General features: G+C 43.5%; 1 protein-coding gene across 10 annotated transcripts in view; it reads right to left on the reverse strand.

The window, feature by feature from the left end:
* Nucleotides 1-22,169, reverse strand: part of pleca (plectin a) — a gene marked incomplete at its 5' end in the record, with an annotated part of 119,775 nt that overhangs the window by 91,475 nt on the left and 6,131 nt on the right. For 7 of the 10 annotated variants that reach the window (XM_083925428.1, XM_083925427.1, XM_083925421.1 and 4 more), the window contains one exon: nucleotides 16,561-16,774. In XM_083925428.1, the coding sequence (XP_083781554.1) occupies nucleotides 16,561-16,774 (214 nt within the window). Of the gene's footprint in view, nucleotides 1-6,690; nucleotides 6,947-16,560; nucleotides 16,775-22,169 lie in introns of those variants that run through there. The other 3 variants (XM_083925419.1, XM_083925415.1, XM_083925412.1) reach the window with 1 other exon arrangement.

The raw sequence follows: 22,169 nt of genomic DNA on the forward strand, positions 1-22,169 counted from the left end.
GAACTATTGTTTAGACATGTGTCCAGAAAATTCAGTGATATTCAGTGTTTCCCAACACTTTATATCAAAATGTGTCTATTTTCTCACCAGTTTCAATATTCACTAATGTCCATCACTTCCAATAACTTTCATCTGTAAGTTAAAACAACCGAGCACAGTCGTTTCCAATCACTTGTGCTTCGACCTGAACACCACACCGCCCAGTGCTCGGTAGAAAAACACTAATCAAATACACACATTGGTCCTTGTGAAAAGAATAATGACTGAAGTGAAGTGTTTTGTTTCTATGAGTTCGACATGCATGCATAAGTTGAGGACTATTGCTATTTTTGAATTTGAGATCAGGTTGCATGAAACTGATCTGAGGCAAGTACTGGAAGTGAAGTGCGGAGGGGGCTTCTCTGTGGACGCTCGGCTCAACAGTGATTCAAAAGACAAACTTATCGCAGCCCTTTTAGAAGTGATACACACACACACGCGCGCACACACGCACGCGCACACATACACACACGGCCTGTTGTTGCTGCAGGTTCTCAGTGCACTGGCTAATTTTAGAGTGTTTGAGAAGGGGGAGTGGGACACTGAAAACATTTAAAATCCACCTTGCGGGCTGGATTTAATCACAGACTTCTACTTTACAGAGTACACACAAGGATGAGATCAGCAAAAACAAACACTAGTGTTACTGTCTTATGAAACGTGTCAGTTTACCTGAAAGCTCAAGTGAACAAAGGGGAAAATAGAATTTGTGGTCTTGAGGTTTTTCTTTATTATTCTATTTTCATTACATCTTCAGTTTAATTTAGTTGTGTTTCTTTCTAGTTCATTAGTCCATCCTGTAGTTAGGTGGTAGCTGCAGTTTTTGAATATATAATTCTAAGTTTGTTATGTTGACAGCAGGTGTAGGGATGCTAATTTAGATGTTTAGGCCTATAACGCCCCTCGTTAACCAATCAATTAACGGTAAACTGTCAAACAGGCAACTGCGTCCTAGTTCACCCGTCTGGGAGCCGCAGATATACTTGTTGCATTCTACAGACAGCTGCAGTAGCGGCGTATCAGTCGGCAGTTGCACAACCACGATGTTGCGTGCGTTGTTGCAGACACATGCAGCTACTTTTCTAGAACCGATTGCGTGTCCGTGCAACCAGCTCAAGTCCGAGTGTGTGTCCGAGCCACATTCACCTCATCCACCACCGTTGTCAGCATTAACCCACCAGTCATCATCTGCTGCGAGCGCCATTCAGCAGTCAGTTGTGAGAGCCAGCAAAAAAAGAAAGAAATTAAAATGCAACTTGCTAATGTTAGCACTAGTCTCTCTAGTTTAATGTCACGTTTTTTTTATATATACTTCAATTCAGTTTATTGTAAAAGATAAACTAGTTATCTCTTGACAATGGTAATCGGGGGTTAATACTTTTCCTGATCCTCTGAGCTTCTCTCCTCTCTGTCTGTATCATTCATGTCTCATCAATGCATGTTACTAATTCACTTCTTCCCCGGAGTTGTTTGTGCTTTGTGGTCTCACAGGTCTCTGCTGATGGTGGTGGTGCCTGCTGCTGTGGTCCTGCATGACGCTTCCTGCTGCTATTATAATCTATCAACTTAGCTGTGCTTGTTTCTACTATTCTGCTGTTTTAACTGCCATAACATATAAGTCATATTCACATTATTATAGATGTTATTATAGTCACTGGAAGTGTGTCTGTCTCTGTCTTTGTCCCTGTCTTTGTCTCTCTCTGTCCATCCGTCCGTCTTTTCTCTCTCTCTCTCTCCTTTTCTTCCTCTCTCCGGTGCAGACAGATGTCCGTCCTCCACAGAGCTGGGTCTGTCTGACGTTCCTGTCTGTTATAGTGAAGGTTTTCAACTCCACCGTACTCTACGGGGGAATTGTTGGGTCTATGTAAATCATAAATAAGTCATAGAGTGTGGTCTTTACCTACTCTGTAAAGTGTCCTGAGATAACTTTTGTTATGATTTGGCACGGTAAATAACATTGAATTGAATTGAATTATAACTTTATTCATCCTAAAAACAAGATATTCAGGATATTTGGCAGCCAAACCAGCAGCTAACCACAAAATAATCCTTCCTTGGGGCTAAGATCAGTAAGAAGTTTCAGGAGACTCCTCTAAGGGTCACCTGAGTCTGAGACAAGGTCACTGGACTTTTATTTGAAAAGGAGATATCCAACATTGGTAATATTCGACTTTTTCAAAGTATTGCTTGTACAAAAAATAGGTTATGATGCAACAAGACTAATAAAATCTGTACATGTTATTACAACCTTGCTACCACATCTCATTGAGCTAAATGTCAGAAGTCTGTTTCGTTTGCCTTTCAACCAGAATAACTTGAAGAGTGACAGAGTAAACTCCCGGGATATATTTATGGTGAGTATTTAAAGCAGCGCTGCATGTTTTACACTAATAGATCTGTTCAGTTACTATTATAACACAGAGCTCCACTCAAACACACTTCATCATTCCCAGGAGAATTACACCTGTTGCTGTAACTTGTGTAAATGGGCCTCACAAGACAGCTTGTACAAGAATAACAACTTAATTAATGTCAGATTAAGCATTCAGGAATAAACACTCACATCCAGCCCCCCAGTGGGAACTTTTAACTGGCATTAACAGCAGTGGTAAAAATAGAAGAGAGTCCATCATGGTCAGCAGAATTTAAATTATTCAGATACTGATAATTATAACTGCTTAAAATAAGAGTACCAGCTGCAGGTTATCAATGGCTGATTCCAGATTCATAAATACTTCACATCTCTTTCATAAGACAGGTGTAGAGGGCAAGTCAAAAATAGCAAATAAACTCCCTTCTTGCAAAAATGTTTGCTACATTTCGGTGCTAAACCATAGATTGTGTAAAACTTCATCAGGCCAACGGACTGTGACAATCAGGGACATCTTTAATATCTGTAAGGGCGCACTCGCACTGTCCATCCGTACCGTGCCCAAACAGGTTTCAGGGCTAAAGTCTAGTTCGTTTGACCAGTGTGAGTGCAGCCGTGCAGCGCCTAGCTTGCCTGCCACGGCCCGTTTGGGAGAGGTGGGCCTTTGTAAAGCGCGTTCGCACGTGTACGAGAACGAGGCCTACGGCGGTTCTGACGCCATTTTATGTGCGCCTGTTGGGACATAGAAAAAAGAAGGACGGACCATGCGCGGACATTTATAACAATGGGGGCGAAAGGTTCACGTTGGTGTGATGCGGAGGTGGAGTGTTTACTGCAGATTTGGTCGATGAAAAGATTCAAAAACAGTCGACAAGACGCAAAAAAACTCTGAGGTCTACGGAAAGATTTGTAAACAAAGCGACGCATCGTGATGACGTCAATCAATGCGTGTGACGTGTTACGGTGTGATGACGTATAGGCAGCAAGAAGGATTCGCAGAGGCCCAGGTAGTGTGAGTACAACCGGGCCGGCCCCGCGGGGGGAGAGGGAGGGGGGGACAAGCACCCTAAAGCACAGGGCACGGTACGGACGGACAGTGTGAGTGCGCCCTAAGTCTGCAACCAATTGCATTCCCGCTGTGCAAACAAATTGGAGTTAGCGCTATGTACGACATTGGAGATCGTCATACAGCAAATTGACGATTGGTATTTATGCCATCCTATTGCACACTGGGAAAGGGATTGGTTACAGCCACACCCCATATAACATGTTTTCTCATTGTCACAGGTAATTTGCCTGATGGAGGTCTAGCACCGAAATGTTGATTTAAAATTCAATGAATTAAACTCTTTTTGAAAGGGTTTCTTTCAGCTAATAACAATGACGCTCAAGGTGTGAGCCTGTTACTCTTCTACTTCCGACATGAACACAGCATTAAGTGGGTCATACATGAGTTTTTCAGTTCATTTCACAGACACAGACCTCAATGGCTTTGGGGGAAAGGACGGACATATCATGACAAACCCCAAAACAATAAACCCACCCTCTTTATACTCCACCTGCTTTTTCACCCAGATACAATTTTCTAACACAAATAGCATCAAGTCAAAAACCAACAATAAAAAAAGAGTAACAGGAAGTGAGGTCTTGGCAGAGGGACTGGAGGTTATGATAGGGGCGTGGAGCACCGGACTAGTGCCAGGGATACACAGCAGGAGCGCTGCCCAAAGTGACACGCACAGTAGGCAACCGCATGGGAAGAAGATGACTAGACTGTTGTGACTGGATGGACTGATACTGTTCCCAACATAGAGACCAAAACTGTTGTACATGGGAACATGCCCACAGTTATAATCTCTGCTTTTATTTCTAACCTATTTTTACTCATGATGCTTCTTAGCAACAATGCCTTCCTTTGATATTTGCAGAGTCTCTAAGGCCTGCTCAGTGCAAACTACTTATGGCTCCACAAAGAGCTGCTTCTTCACTTATGTCCTACTGTGTATGGATGGTAAGTGGGGCAAGAGAGCACAGCTGTGTCCTATAGTCCAAACCACCTCCAGATGTTGCTGTAATTCACCTGCCTTTACTTACACATTGAGCCTGAGTGAGACTCATACAGCAGACGGGAGGCAGCTGGTGATGGCTGCCTGATAATGTCCTCCTGATGCTCCAGTACAAATTAGAAAAAATGAATAAGCTAAAACAGGTAGTTTTAGTTTGGATTAGAAAATTCTGAATTTTTAGAGTGACACAGACTCAGACACACACATGCATATATACTATAATGGTGCTGGGGATGTGCGGGATTAGTGGATTAAATGTTGCTACCTTAGCTAGTCAATTACTCTTTCAAAAAATATTATTTTATTAATTAATTCATCTTCAACCGCTTGTCCCTGTCGGGGTCGCGGGGGGCTGGAGCCAATCCAAGCTGACATCGGGCGTGAGGTGGGGTCCACCCTGGACAGGACGCCAGTCTATCGCAGGGCACATAGAGACGAACAGAGACAGACAACCATTCACACCTACGGGTGATTTAGAGTCATCAATGAACCGAACACCTGCACGTCTTTGGACTGTGGGAGGAAACCGGAGAACCCGGAGAAAACCCAGGCAGACACGGGGAGAACATGCAAACTCCACACAGAAGTGCCTCAGCCGGGATTCGAACCAGAAACCCTCTCAGGCAACAGTGCTAACCACCACACCACCTAACGTTCTTATTCGTTCAGTGTGTCACATGCATTAATAAACTATATTTTATTGATAATTTGCACTAAAAGATGTTGTCTTGTCTTTGTCAAATGGTGCTTAATAAAAAACAAGCATCCCTTAGGTACTTAATAATGCAAGATGAAAAAAGAGGGAAAAACTTTGGCCTGTTAGTCCCGTCCCACAAGCAGTGAGGTGGAAAATGAGACGACTCAGTGCAGTTTGGCAGTATTTGGATTCATTAGAAAATAGAAATACAGTTATATGTTGGCTTTGTCTGAATTATTTGGCGTATAACCACTTGACCAGAGCAATGTGTAACCCCGATCAGCACATGCATGTGGACGTTCAACTGCAAGGAGAGCTGCTGCTGCTGGTGCTAGCCCAACTCTGCACAGCCATATGACACTGTTCACCACCCCGACCCACAGCCGACGTGATACTGCTCAGTCTGAAACAATCTGAAAAGATAACACAGCTCATCACGGCAATGACTGTGCAAGATATGCTTCCACTCAACCTTTGAAGTATAAACCTTTGGTTAAACGTCAGGAAAATGAGACGCTAAAAACATCCCTAATGGTGCATCGCATAAGGCTCTTATTTTGGTCTTTGAGCGCTCAAAGGTCACGCAGGTCTGTGTTTGAGCATCGGCGGAAAACTTTGACATTGAATCACAACTTTCAATCGGCACTGCAGTTTAACTATTGAAATGTTCTTTTGTCATGTACCTGAATCCATCTTGTATGTAAGTAAACCAGGAGAAAAGTGTATAAAACGGTTCGAACCTGCAGCTTCTTGCAGCACAAAGGTCATGAATGAATTTGCATTGGTCAAATTCAGCCTTGTGAATCAAGTAAGCAAATGAGCTGCAGGAACATCTTGAGGTTGCTTCCTGTGTCTGTTTTCTGAAATGTAAAACACTATCAAGTCATGGCAGTGTGTACCCAGACTGATTACCCATACTGTATTTAGGTGAATGTCCTTCTGATGTGCCGTCTTCTTCGCTGGTAGCTCTTATCACTCACGCTGCATTGTTGGATCTGTGCCAGGCAACCAAGGGCCAAAAGTCTCACCTCTCTGTGCCCACACTGCCCAGTGGCTCCCCTGTATGCAAAGGAGGCCGTCGGGTCAGAGAAGAGGACACAGACGAGGACTCCTTTGTGTTTTAGTCATTTTTAATTGCTTAACCTGTCGGCCACAACCCACTGTAGCCTTCTTCATCTCAGAGAGGAATCTTTCGTTCAAAATCACCAGGAGGAAACCGCAGCTTTATATTTGAAGTGACACTGCGATGAATCACCAACTGTAATAATAACAAAGATCAAAGACATTTCTACAATAGAAATATTATACTTCCTGTTCCTACACCCCACACACAGACCTCTTTGAACTCAAGTGCATTTGTACAAATCGATATGAAACCAATTAATGCTACTGAGTCAGTCGACACACTCCAGTCATTGAGCACTCACACCAAAGCTCTCATTCAAAGATCCTCTCAACATCATTTGAGTTATGCACAGTGAAAGCCGCTAAAGAAGAGAAGAGGGGGGTGTTGTTACCTTTATACTTCTCTCTGACGTTCTCATAGGCTTGCACATAGTCCTGCTCCTCTGACAGCCGCTGACCCGGGTCAAACATGGGCATGGACATGGCCGGGCAGATACTGAGCCGGAGTCAGGGCACCTCTATCTTCAAACTTTCTGTTAAACTTTCCCCTGACACTCTGCACCCCCTGTTTCACTCTTTGTCCCCTCAGTGCTGGTAAAAGCCCTCCTGGCTGTCTGTCCACCTTTCTGTCTGTCCCCACCTTCTTCCTCACCCACACTCAGTCCCAGTATTGCCTCTAAAGCTGGAGGTTTCATTCCAGCCCACCACCACTCCCCTCCTCAGCTTGAGAAATACCCACACACACACACACACGCACGCACACACACATATCAGACCCTCCTCTTAAAGGCACAGAGGCGAACACACACCGCAAAGATAGACACCAGTTGAGGCACACCAGAGAGCCCACAAACACACACACCGCACAGGCCAACTCCACCCCTGATAGAGAGACACACACGGCTTCCTCGGTGAAAAAACAAATGACGGAGCTGCGTGGGGTTATTTGAGTTCCTGCTGCTGGAGAAACTGGGGCAAGGCACGCCAAGTGAATCCTGTTCTATTCACAGCTTTTATTTTAAACTCCCAAAGCACGTACACTGTTCCCCTCAAAGTCACATCCTATTCCCAAAACTGAATGACGGCACATTTTTACATTATAATGCCAGAGAACCACACCTCTTCAGTGGGGGACTTAACACTGAATCAGTGCTGGATCACACAGCTCAGAGCCAAACAACTCTGAAGAATAGGTATGGAAATTAAAATGACTAAAGCTAAAACTTTAAGGCAGAACTTCTAAACCCTTCCAAGAAAGTAAAGTAATATATCACATCACATAATGACTTCATTATACCTGCTTGTTATATGCAGTACTGCTCATATCAAAACACGATGATATCCATTTAAATCTGACAGTATCCATCAACTTCGACAGCCCTGCTCTGATTTAACTTTGGGAAACTCAAAATGAATCTGACTCCAGCCATGTTAGGTACAGTTCTATGAGCAGTGTCCGACTCATAGACCCTGTGCCTTAAGCAGTGTGAGTGTTAGGTCCAAAGTGCAAAACACAGATCTACTGTTACATTCAGATGAAGCCGTGACAATAGTACGTCAAGATGCCAAGAAAAACTGCAGATACTAAAGGAAGCGGTACTTGGAAGAAGCACTTAGAACTTTTCTCCGACAGGAAAATATGCATGTCCACCTTTCAAGTGCTGAGACGAACACATCAGGGACAGGACGGGCCTTTTTACAGCAGACAGTCTGCTCTACTTTTACTTTCAGCACATTTACTGTCCAAATTATAAAGTGGTGTCCACTGTCCATACAGTAGCAATACGATACAATACAAAGCTTCATCTCTGACAGAAAATTACAATTACAGTGGAAAATACTGATGACATGTAAGGAACACAGAGTCCGAAATATCCGAAATTACAACTTACTGCTTGTTATGGACTGAGTGTGTATTATGAGTGAACAAGGGAGTGATTTAAGATGATCATGACAGTGTGACGGTTAATGAGCATGCACAAAACCAAGACCCTAAGACTAAAGCTGCTGAATTCATCTCATCTCATCTCATCTTCAGCCTCTTATCTGGGGTCGGGTCTCGGGGGCAGCAGCTTTAGCAGGGGACCCCAAACTTCCCTTTCCCGGGCCACATTAACCAGCTCTAACTGGGGGATCCTGAGGCGTTCCCAGGCCAGTGTGGAGATATAATCTCTCCACCTGGTCCTGGGTCTTCCTCGAGGCCTCCTCCCAGCTGGACGTGCCTGGAACACCTCCCTAAGGAGGCGCCCAGGGTTCATCCTTACTAGATGATCCTGAACCACCTCAACTGGCTGTTGAATTCAATTATCATTCAATAACGATTGTGCCCTGAAAAAGACTTGTGCAGCAAACACTTCCCCAACTATTGATGCATGCATACACAAAATGAATTATGCATTAACAAATGCCAATAGAAATAGACTGGACTATTTGTTATTGACAGGTTCAAAGTGTGTTTTGTGTAATTATGCGTGTGCGTATGTATGTATGAGCCACAGAGGTTGAGTACAGTCTCAAAAATCTTTACTCGCTCTACAAATAATGTCGTGTCTTTACGACTACATAATAATAAATGTATTATTCTCACACAGAGATGAAACTCACTCAGTTTACTTTTAATGTAGAACATGAATATCACTGCGCATGCCGAACCACCAATAGGGAAAACAATGCACATGGGGAGTGATTACACCTAAAGAAATAGATCCTTCTAAAACACTACAAATTATATTAACAATGTTTGACAATATGTACCGTCTAAGTCAGACCAGTCAGAGTAGCACCGCGTCTACATTCTCACAACGAAACACTGCAGGTGTCCTCGCAGCCTGAGCACATATGTGTGTGTTATCACTTTCTCATGCAGCTGGGAGTCCTTGTTTACTCAGTCATCAGAAAGAATTAGGAGACTGTCAACAACGTGAAACTGCAAATTGCAAAACGTGCATTAATAAATCCTTCATGACAGGAATGTGAAAAATATTTCAACACTGAGTCACTTGAATTTAGTGGAGTACAGTGTTGCAACTTTGAGCCACCCAAGTGCGTGCAGTGTTTCTCAACCAGTGAGTTATGAGCTAAAAGTGACTTACAGGGAAGTTCTAACAATGATGTTCATCTGTAACGACTTCCAGCACTTTCAGCGGAGGCTTTTAACCTCATTAATCTCTGAGTTTGATAATAATTAATTTAATAATAATAATAAAAAAAGTATGAGGGGCTGCACGGTGGTGTAGTGGTTAGCATTGTCGCCTCACAGCAAGACGGTTCCAGGTTTGCATCCCGGCCTGGGCCCTTCTGTGTGGAGTTTGCATGTTCTCCCCGTGTCTGCGTGGGCTTTCTCCGGGTTCTCCGGTTTCCTCCCACAGTCCAAAGACGTGCAGGTGTTCGGTTCATTGATGACTCTAAATCACCCGTAGGTGTGAATGGTTGTCTGTCTCTGTTCGTCTCTATGTGTCCTGCGATAGACTGGCGTCCTGTCCAGGGTGGACCCCGCCTCACGCCCGATGTCAGCTGGGATCGGCTCCAGCCCCCCCACGACCCCGAAACGGACAAGCGGTTGAAGATGAATGAAAAAAAAGTAAGAGAAGAGAAAATCACCTATGAAAAGTGCAAATAACCAAATCTACCACAGCTCAGCTCTAAAGATATCACCAAAGAAAAACCATGAGATGCGGTTCACCAATTTAAAACGGTTTAAGAGGGTTTGATGATTTATTCTGTGAATTTTTTTCTACAAAATACAGAAAGAATTGGCTCTGATGTTGCCCTTTGATGGACAACATGTATGGATCTCTCTCTGCCACAGCATGGGGGTAAAAAACACCCCACTGTTTTCTCCTCTCTGGCCAGCGGATGGTGTCTCTTAGAGAGAGTCTCACTTTTGTCTCTGTGTGCTTGTCTGACTCTGGCTGCAGTGCCAACCAGCCCTCCCACACATCACCCAACTGAAGACTCTCCGCCCTGGCTGTGCCACTAATTTATGCTCTCTGCTCTAAGAAAAGAAAACAACAACACATCCAAGGAAGGATTTGACCGCCCCCTCACTATTCATTAACAGCCTGGATACAAATCACAGGCTTTAAAGAAGTCAGTGTAGAGATTAAAGTGTTCCTGAGTCATATATTACTGTTTATCACATTAACACTGCTGTTGCAATGTCTTTAATTACTGTTACAGACAGGTCATCCTAACCACATCATTGATATAATCTATGTGAACATTTATTTTGGCTTTCGCTGCGGATGTTTTGTGTTTTCTAAACAATAAAAAGTAATTGGAAATAAAATTGAGCTGGGAGGAGGCCTCGGGGAAGACACAGGATCTCCACACAGGCCTGGGAACGCCTCGGGATCCCCCAGTTAGAGCTGGTTAATGTGGCCCGGGATAGGGAAGTTTGGGGTCCCCTGCTAAAGCTGCTGCCCCCGCGACCCGACCCTGGATAAGAGGCTGAAGATGAGATGAGATGAAATTGAACTAAAATATGATAAAAAATAAACCCAAGAATGAATCAAACTTAAAGTGTATGCATTAAAATAATAACTGCAGAGGAGAAAATGAATCAAAGGTACATAAACATTCATTTATTTATTTTAGATAAATAAAGGAGGTCAAACATCTGAATTACAAGTCAACACACATGAACGAGTAAACAAATCAATGGTTAAACTCAGACAGACTGCGTCTTTATTACAAAAACAAAGTTATAATAGATTTGCTGACCGAGTTAACCCAAATATAGCCTTCTACACAAGTTACAGAGGACATAATGTAATTTTAATAAGTAATGAATCCCGTGTGTCATCATTTAATCAAAGCAGAGCAGCCTTGTTTAGTCAATGACCGTAACAAGGCAACTTATTTTCTGTTTGGCCTTTTTTTCTGGAGTCTGTCAGCTGACTAGGCTCGACGTGTTCCTACTGTGCACACATGGACTACTGTAAGAACCTCCATTTACTAAATATATACAGATTTGAATGGTTATATATATATATATATATATATATATATACTGTGAGCAGGAACACCGCCCTGTGAGTGAAAGAGCTCATGCTCTACTGCATCTTTGGATACTGTCCTCTAGTGTCCAGCATGTATATTGCACACACTCCTCTGTTCTGGTTCATGAGCCCGAGTCTGATCACAGTACTCTCAAGCATGTAACTGTACGATACCTTTCACCTCACTTTAAAAAGGGTTTGTATTATCTATTAACACTGGAGGTACAAAGGCAGTCGTCATGATTAGGAAGCTTAGAAGACGAGAGACAGGACACGACTCAGGAAAGAAACTTGGTTTGTAAAAACACAATTGTATGAAAGACAACAAAACTGCACCTGAAGGTCCTGGATATATCGTCACACAGCGCTTACGCCAGCAGAAAAAGTGACGACTGTAAAATGTCAAATCAATAATGGATCCACGGTTGAATTTTCCCACAAAAACTGCACTAAGTCCCACGTTTGAGGCAGCTCTGAATAATTTATTTGAATCTGACCCTACAACGTTTTCTCAAACCACTGTTCCTACAACTACAGCAGGATATTTTAAGACTTACATGTGACACTTTTCTGGACAATTTCAACATTAATGTCTCTCTGAAACAGAGAAATGAGCACTAATTGTAACATCTGGATAAATTGGAGTTATGGATGCAATCCAACAATGACAAAACAGGAGCACTGTCACAGCAGACAAAGAGAAAAGTCGAGCTTCTGTTCTTACAGCCTTGTCGTGTCCTGTTTTTGGTGAAGTTAAACACCCTTTTTCAACGTTCCCTGGATGAAATGTGAAACGATTCACTGGTACTGCAATAACTCTGCACTCCTCCCCCACACTGTGGGGCATGGCACAGCATGAGTCATCACGGTGTATCTTTCACTAAAAATAAGGATCACAGGTCATGAGGTGAACCTTAAAAAAGGATTATAAAAAACTTGATTTTGTTTTGTGTATCCAGGAGCCGACCACAAACCAAATACCAGCCAGTCTTTATAAACACCACCGTGTTCATACTACGGGTGGGAATCACAGAGTAACTCCTGCTGAACTATCATGATACGATGTGCACAAGAACGATGGTGTCACGTTACAGCGATTCTGCTAAACTCGATACATTCCAATGCAATCAGCCACGATACATCACGATATCTGTGTAACTGAAGAACAAATATCCCAAAGAAGGCAAAAGGCAGGGGGCGGCCGGTGGCACAGTGGTTCAAGCAGTCGCCCCACGTAAAGAGGCTGAAGGTCCTCAAGGCAGCGACCGCGGGTTCTACTGCGACCTGTGTCCCTTCGCTGCATGTCGTCCCTCCCCCCCAGCTCTCTCACCCCATTTCCTGTCTGTCTGATATAATAAAGGCTTGAAAAACTGCAAAAAAAAGTCAAAAGGCAGGAATTATGTATTTATTCACTGCACTGTGGTGTCAGTATCACAGAATCACACACACACACACACACCTAATTTAGTTTTTCTGGGTCATTAAATTCCAGTTATTATATGTTTATAGGTTTTATGTAAAGCATCTTGTTGGTCCGGTTAAAAACTCATTCAATCAGACATTCAGTCAGTTTTGTTGTAGCCATGGCTACAACAACACGGAGCATGTTCAATCAGAATCAACTCTGCTGACCTATGTATGTTATGGCAGCTATTTCATTTCTTTCACCAGCACTTTATTTATCACGCTGTAAGGACATCAGCGGAGCAACTGTCAGGTTAGTAAATGATAATAAACTAGGATGTTAGAAAGCTACAAAAACCTTAATACAGTCTTACTGACATCTTATTTAGTATGAGCCAACAGCGCCTGCCTCTCAAAGTGTCTGCAGCTTGATAACAAATGGCCCTGTCTCCATTTGCTGTGAGATAAAGCTGCAGCTCCAGCCTTGTATACATGTGTGTCAGGGCCATTCAGGAAGCCATCCAATTAGACAACATTGATACAGTCACCTTTACCTAACATATTCCACCTGCCCGTAGCTTCCTGCTCATGTCTAGAGGTACTACAGTTACTACAGTAAGTCATGAGCAGGACATGAAAGAGAAAATTTGAGAATCTCACTATCTCCTTAGCTCATCACCCAGCTCTGCAGAAGTACTCGGGGTCATACGATCCTGCTGCTGCTGCTGCTATCCTGTGTGCAGAGACAATAGCACCCACTCACACAACACTGCTGCAGTACCCCACCCCACCAAATCAATATCAGACCAGGGAGGGGGGAGAACAAGGGTAGTGTTGCTGTTTGTGGGCCGAAGAGACACTATGGACACAAACACCCGCCACAGGAAGTGCTGAGGCAGAGAGTCCCGTCTTCTGAGCCCTGCCTCAGTGTTCAGACGGTTAACAGAGGTGGAGGAGCTGCAGGACCTCCCTAGCAGGCTGAAACCCCCCATGGGAAATAAATGGGCCTAATGAGAGATGGTTATAATGTTGATATGAAATACAGTACATCTCTTTCAACTCCCTATAAAAGTCTCTGAGGTAGTGTAAAGTACATATGCTAATTTGGAACAATAGATCTTGACATTTCAGGCAATATAGTGTTTTACACAGATTCCATAGGACCCTACATTAATGCTAAATAGCTGACTGGAGATTATAAGATATCATTACGTCAGAGCTTCCAATTGTCCAATTGAGCCGCCCCGTTGTAGCGGTAGTTTACAGTTTAACGGATCAACAAGACTTAGATTTAGACTTAGGCTAAGGCTAAGGCTAAGGCTAAGGCTAAGGCTAAGGCTAAGACTAAGACTAAGACTAAGACTAAGACTAAGACTAAGACTAAGACTTAGACTTAGACTTAGACTTAGACTTAGACTTAGACTTAGACTTAGACTAAGACTAAGACTAAGACTAAGACTTAGACTTAGACATAGACTTCTCTTTATTGATCCTTTGGGATGAATATAAAATATAAAAAAATACAGTATAAGATAACCAATAAACTCTTAGCTAAATAAATACAGAAAGTTTAAAAAAACAATAATTACAGTACATCTAAACTGTCACGCTCTGCGGTTTACACTTCTGCCACCCACAGACACTCTCCTGCTAACATTAAACTTATACTCATTTACTGATGGTTAGCAATAAACTATAAATATATAATAAATAAATATATATGAGGTAAATGTAAGTTAAATGTAGAGGAAATAAGCTAATATGGCATATAAGCTAAAATGACAGAAATGAGCAGTAAGATTAAATTATTGCACTGAAGTTGTGGATAAAGTTATTGCACCAAAAGTAGAAGATAAGTGTCCAACAAGCACTCGATGATCATCAGTAAATGAGTATAAGTTTAAGGTTAGCAGGAGAGTGTCTGTGCGTGGCAGAAGTGTAAACTGCAGAGCGTGACACTTTAGATGTACTGTAATTATGATATGAGGAATAGCAAACTAACTGCCACATAAAACAATTACTGCTGAATAAATACTCCTGTTGGCTGACTACAAAGTGTGAGGAGACAATGTGAACGAGACTTCTATGTTGTGTGTACCAAAAACCATGAAGCCAAGATTACAGGGACCTGATTATATGAATGTGATGCACACAAGACCGCAGTAATGTTAACATCCCTAAACCAAATGGCACAGGCAAACACGGAAACACGAAAACAACCAATTCAACAGTAGCGTTCATCAACAGCAGGAAGGCCAAAGAAAACAAACGTCTGTCACTATCAGAAATGACTTCACAAGTGCCGATGCATACTGCACAGTGCACGTAGATAAATAGACGGCATGAAAACCAGCCTGGTCTCACTAAAAGGCGTGTGAATGACACGCTATTTCTCTCAAGCCATCTCGCGTATAATTACAATGCATTTCATGATTTCCGCGTGTCATTTCACGCCATGTAGTCTCAATTGACTTGTATTGTGCAGAGATGGCGTTGTCATGTGACGCACAAATGTCATTGAGGGAAAACCCACGTGTCCGCAAGGTGGCGGAGAAATACGAAGTGGTGGAGCTTTCTGTCAGAGGGTTTTTTTAAATCAATATTTCATGTGAAGGATGGCTGAAATAACGGGCGTTAAATGACACACGAAAAGCTCACAATAGAAGTGTATGGGGAACTACGGGCGTTAAATGACACGCGAAAAGCTTAATATGCGTAGACATGCACGCGAAAAGTCATGAAAGTCATGAAAAGTGGCGTGCTATTTATACGCCCTCCCATGAGACCACGTAGTGAAAACATATAAGCAGAGACTTCTGTCCATGCAAACGTCAAGATATCACCAGCAGCACGCGGGTCTACAGGGTGGTAATAAAGCAGCCTGCTGTATCACCGCCTGTTGTTTTACTGGTTTTGCAAAGAGCACAAACACGTAATTACAGTAGTGTCAGCATATGAAACAAATCCTCATCTCAGTGAAGTGGAGTGGATGAAAAATACAGTCACAACGTGCCAACAGCCGCCGTGAGGCCAACAAACAAACAAAAAATATTAATCATCACAAAGCTTGTTGAGACTGTTGAGAGGTGAGATTGAGTAGCAGCATTAACAGCCAGTGATCGCAGCAGGGTTACAGCAGAGTTTGCAAATGACCACTACAGCAGGAACATAGAGACAAAGGGAGCACTCACACTGTCCATCCGTACCGTGCCCAAGCATGTTTCATGGGTAAAGCCTAGTTCGTTTGACCAGTGTGAGTGCAACGGTACCGCGCCTAAGAGCTGTACGCTTGCCGTCCACGGCCCGTTTGGGCGAGGTGGGCTTCTGTAAAGCACGTTTGCACATGTACAAGCACGTATGTGTACGAGCACGAGGCCTACAGCGGTTCTGACGTCATTTTCTGTGCGCCTGTTGGGACATAGAACAAAAAACGGCGGACAATGCGTAGACATTTAAGACAGTGGCGGCGAAAGGTTCACGTTGGTGTGATGCTGAGGTGGAGTGTTTACTGCAGATTTGGTCGATGAAAATATTCAAAAACAGTCGACAAGACGCACAAAAACTCAGAGGTCTATGGAAAGATTTGTAAACAAAGCGACGCATCGCAATGACATCAGTCAATGCGTGTGACGTGTTACGGCGTGATGACGTATAGGCAGCTAGAAGCATTCGCCGAGGCCCAGGTAGTGTGAGTACAAACGGGCCTGGAGGGGGGGACAAGGACCCTAAAGCACGGGGCACGGGACGGGCGGACATGTGAGTGCGCCCAAAGAGCGGGCAGAACTTTACTTTCGATACCTACAGTACACCCCCCTCACGCACTTTGACCTCTACTTTCTTTCTGTGTGAACATCGTACCTGCGATGCGGATGACAGCCCTCTCTGCTGGGTCCAGCACATCTCCTGAGGCTGACTTGGAGCGCTTCATGCGATGGTGTTTGGGCAGGTTCCAGGGCAGCGTGTCTCCGGGGGATGGGGAGTGACTTACTGAACCCAGATCACTGGTGCTCTCCTCTGATGCAGCCCTGACCAGAGGCCTCCTCTTGGGCTTGCCCTTCACCTCCTCCATAGTCTGGATGGACGTAGTGAGAAGAAAAGGATAAACATGGAGTTACAGAACCTCCCAAAACACAACAGAGAGAAATTCTGTAAACTATTTTGTAATAATACTGTGAAATGTTAACACAACCTCCAAATGTTAGACATAGATACCAGGCAACCAAGGCCAGGCTTACTTTGCTAAAGATCACAACATTGTTGCTGTTTAGCACTTTTTTTCAACCAGGAAGTTGCCGTTGTGGGGGCTTGGTCCATTTGTATATTTTGCAGTTCTACTAGAACATGTTTACTCATTATCTGTCTTATAATGTCCATCTGAAGATAAGCTGTATTCACCCTCTGTCTTAAAGAAGAAGAATTACTTTATTTTTATCCCACATGGGGAAATTCAATATTTTCACTCCTATTATTATACATGTTACACACACAGGCCCGAAATACACACATGCACAAACAGGACCTAGAAATGCAATTAAGGAGAGATGTTAGAGCGAGGGGGTTGCCAGTGACCAGCGCCCTGAGCAGTTGGGGGTTCGGTGCCTTGCTCAACAGCACCTCGGCAGTGCCCAGGAGATGAACTGGCACCTCTCCAGCCACCAGTCCACACTCCATACATGGTCCACACAGGGACTTGAACCAGTGACCCTACAGTTTCCAGCCAAGTCACCTATGGACTGAGCTACTGCCGCCGCCAAAATGCTCCATTTCAGTGTCCGTATTTTCAGCCCCCCTCTCGAAAATCCCAGACATGGGTGGAGATACTAAGATGGGGGTCACTCTACTCTGATGCATGTGACATGGGAAGGTGAGCCAAATCTGAACGGCTTGTTAAATCCCATGTTTTCTGATCCACAAAAAAAACGGACTTGGTTGTCTGATTTCACAGTGTGTGGGTTGGTGGACACTTCAGATCCCCACAAGCACTAAAAAGGGACTTTTCCATAATATGCCCCCTTTAATACTTAAAACACCACGCAATCATACTATCATAGTATGATTCCACGAAAAGTTATGAATGCCCAGCCTTGTATTGTATTGTATTGAGCCCTAATGTGCAGTAACCAGGACACCAGCTCTGAAGCAGGAGCATTTTTCCCAAAATCCTCCAGGCCAGACTCTCCCACAGAGCTGCTGTGAGGAGCAGAGCAGGTGCTGCTGATGCACCGTACAACGTCACCAGCTTCATTTTCAGCTGAGTCACCATCCTGCACTCTGCTGGTGGATGCTCCCCACAGGGGCGCTGGCTCCTCCGCCACAGCCCCTCTGATTGGACAGGAGCAGACAGGAGCAAAGTCCCAGGACACAATGTCTACAGTGCATCAGATACAGTTCACATGCAGGTGATGGATTCAGCTAAATGCTATTTTTGGCTACTTGCTTGTTTGTTGTTAGGACTGCAGCACTGCAACACTATTTATTGCTTGTATTATTAATATTAAATAGAGCATGTTTACTGCTTTGTGTCAGTCTGGCAAAAGGCTTCTCCAGTGAAGGAAGAGTGACACATTATTACACAATCTGTTTGGATTTTTCTTGTCAGGAAATGTATGTTTTGCCAGTCTATCATGCCATACAAACTAACAGTGACATAACAGTGCTTGTTCCTGAAAGTGGAGCAGTAACACATTATACTGGCGCTTCATTGACGGATCTTAATGGAGGCGTGGGCATTTAGCCACTATTTGACCAGCTGTTCGGGGTCAGCTTGGCTTAGAATACAGTCTTTTTTTTTTTATCTACGATACAAAATGAATACTTCAGGAAACTGCAGACTGGGGTGTATGAAAGGCTAGAGCTACTACATACCGTAAGGGAGTCAGGTTAAAAATTCATAGCATCTAAAATAACTCCTACACTCAGCAGAGAAGGAGAGAGCTGCCCTTAAAGCACCACGGAAAGTTATCACGCCATCAATATACAGAATCCTTCAGTCAGTCAGGCGGCAAAGTGTGAGCCCTTTCATGTTTCTCATGTTGTCACTGTGCTGCAGAACACACCCTGTGGCTATTCAGCAAGGCCGCCATTCACTTTGACTGTGACATGAATTAAACCACCAAATGACAACATCACTTCTCTGACACATTAAGATTCAGAGTGGCTTTGCTCTCTTGTATCTCCAGCCAAGAGAGCAGGCTGAAAGCATCAGGGTGATCCTTAGTTACCAGGCAACACCAGGAGCTGCAGAGAGTATGCTCCTGAAACTCTCGGCACTTGGAAACGGAAGAAAGTTAAGTGGTGTGTGTGCTGAATCACACTGACAGCTGACTGAGCATCCTCTGTCTGTCTGTCTGTCTGTCTGTCTGTGACCTATTGATGGACTTCATTAGGACTGGATTTGTTGATAGCGAGTTGACAAACAGCCCTAAATCTGTCAAGTCTGGATCCTTTTCTAGGAAATCGCTCAGGATTTGCGCTGCACCGCATCGCCACACCTGAAATGACGCGGCTCTCGGACCTGCAGGGATGAGAGGAGGTGCACCTGCTCCTTCACAGGTCAGGATGATGCAATTTCGCCTTTTCTATTCTTCCTGTTTCTAAAACCTGCAGGTGCGTTCAATGACACCAAATCATGTGATTTACAACGTCGGCGATGCGGCAAAACATGAATTATGAATGATCTGTAGCTATCCCTGGTTTACTCACGCTAAAAATATCCAGGATGACGGGATGTCGCTTGGGTCCCAGATGAACAATCGCAAAAAAATCAACAGTTTATCGCAGTGTCGTCGGCGGATTCGTCCCAGTTAGATCCGCTCAAACTTGGAGAAGCATCATCCTCGGCTGCAGCGGGAGTCGCGCCTGCGTCCTGCGGTATCCTGACCGCGGGATGCCCGGACGGTCAGACCTGGACTGATCCGGGCTGCGGGCTGTGCAGAGAGGGGAGGAATCTGCTGCTCCCTCAGCCTGCATGCATGCCTGCCTGCCTGCTGGTTCAAGTTGTCGCTGATCGGCAGGCACGCATTAGGATGAAGATGAGAGCAGAGATCTGATTGCACGCTCGTTGCGCACGTGAAAACTGAGCTCAGATCAGGACGATCGTAGCGTCGCGCGCCCTCCAGACTGTGTTTTTAATCCCATTCACTTTCAAGCTCATGGACGCAGTTTAACAGCAGCTTGTTGTGTTTCTCACGCCCAGTGTGAGTGGATACATAATCATAAACCCATTAGATTGTGTGACCCCGTGACTCCACACAGGAGATGGGACTCTTTCCTTGAACCTTCAGGATGCTGTTAATGCCAACACACAAGTGCTGAGCTCAGCATCTGTCCTGCATGTGGAAACAGATGGCTCCTGTGATCAGAAACATATGACTGTTATATTATAACCTGTCAGTTTTTAACCCCTATGCAGGACGCAAAATTATCTCCTTTGGTTAATGGTTAAGTTTAGCAGTAACTCAATAGATGGACTTTTGTTTTTTCTGGTGAGGGAAACAAATCTACCACTTCCTGTTTGGCCAGAGGATGATGTTAATGTACCCTGTCCCTCTGTTTGCTTAGGATAAAGTGTTTCCACTCCAGCTTTAGATCATACATATATACAATTTAAAAATGTAGGGATGCACGATAGGGGTTTTATTGAGCTGATACCACTAACCGATAATTACCTGCTTTTATGACCGATAATTTCATATTTTTGTATTTTAAAAAGCAGTTCATAACCTGTTATTTAGGCACACCTGAGGGCCAGAAAGACTAAGATGTAGTGAGTTAAGATGGATGATTTAATACAGCTCTGACCAACAACAACAAAGAACAGTCCTGACTCTTCAATTATTTATTTTCTTCTAGAAACATGCATCAAAAAAACTTCTCAAACATACTTTGGCCTTCAGAGGATTTTGCCCAATAATTCAAATTAAACGCTTTGAGATTGTCGGTGAAATCAAACTGACTTTAAAGGTGCATACCGCCAACTACTGTATCGGAGTGTGAAGATGCTGCGAAAGCAATTTGGCTTCGTATTATCGGACAATAACTGATCAGCTATAATTAAGAATTAAATATAAATGTCCCATCATCTGCTGATAATGTATCAGTGGCAATATATATTGTGCATTCCTATAAAAAATATTTTTGGGGTTAAATAGAACAAAATAAACACATTTTTATCTGCTGGTTTTAAATCCTGACAGAACCTTGTAATTCAAAGTATGATGGTAACGAAATACATTCTTCTTCATGTCAACTGAGTAACTCCATCCACTGAAAAAGGCCAGGACATGTATAAAAACACACTGAAATCAGACCTTGTGTTGAATCTTTCTCTGCCAAGTTAAATTTAAAGTCAAAAACAAAACTCAAACTCTTCATGACTACAGTAAATGTTGGAAATGAAATGATTATCATACCTGCCAACATTCAAGCTTTCCTGTGACCCTTAAATATGGAAGTATGTAAAAAAATAAAGGGGCAGTTCAACCTTCAGTGAATCACATCTCCTGTAGATTGTATGTTTCCAAATACAAATATGAAAAACTATCTCTCAGATATTTTGCTCCATTCAGCCTCCTTCTTCTTGCCACTTCATTATTTGATGATGTGTTTTTCAGGTTTCTTCTCCGCTCCAAAAGTTGCACTGGGTCAAATTAAAAAGTGTCATGCTGAGCCGTTACGTAATCACAACACCGGGGCTTATTTGTGTGGCCCTACTACATTATTAGTTCTCCCACTTGTAGAATGAATCAGTGAGTCGGGGGCCTCCCGGCTCAATCCCACTCTAACCCGTCCTCGCATTCATAAACGCTGCGTGCCATCAGCTCTGAATGCCAGCTTCCATTGTGCTGATGGCACTGCTTCATGAAGCTGGAGAGCAGTGGAGCTCTGAGGAAGGTGGAGGATGCGGTCGTGGTGGTAAAACATCCAGTCATGAACGATAAACTTAGTATCAAAACTCTAAAGCTTGACTAGTTCATGAGCATGTTGGAAAATGGTGAATGGACTTGTATCTACGTACCTTTCTAGTGGCAGAGAAGCCAATCTGCTCACCAGGATCTAATCTTATCATTCAGATACACATTCACATACTCATGGAAGCAGTTTGGGGTTCAACGCCCACAGACACTTCAACATGCGGCCCGGAGGACCCAGGGATCAAACCGCTGATCTTCTGGTTAGTGGATGACCCACTCCACCCCTAAGTAGTCTGTGGTGGTGCTAAATAGCTGATAATGTTGTAAGTGTCCACAGAACACATTTATGTGATGCTTAAGATGAATTCAGTGTGTATCTGAAGAACTACATCAAATGTATTTGAAATCTAATTTAAAAGAGTTCATTTAATTGACAATAAATAAACTTAAAGTTAAAAATTTGACTAAAATATATTCGGAGTAGAGCCGCTGCTCCTTTGTGTTGAAAGGAGCCAGTTGAGGTGGTTCAGGATCATCTAGTAAGGATGAACCCTG

The sequence above is a fragment of the Echiichthys vipera genome, assembly GCF_963691815.1.
Source record: "Echiichthys vipera genome assembly, chromosome: 13".
In the NCBI taxonomy this organism is placed as follows: domain Eukaryota; kingdom Metazoa; phylum Chordata; class Actinopteri; order Perciformes; family Trachinidae; genus Echiichthys; species Echiichthys vipera.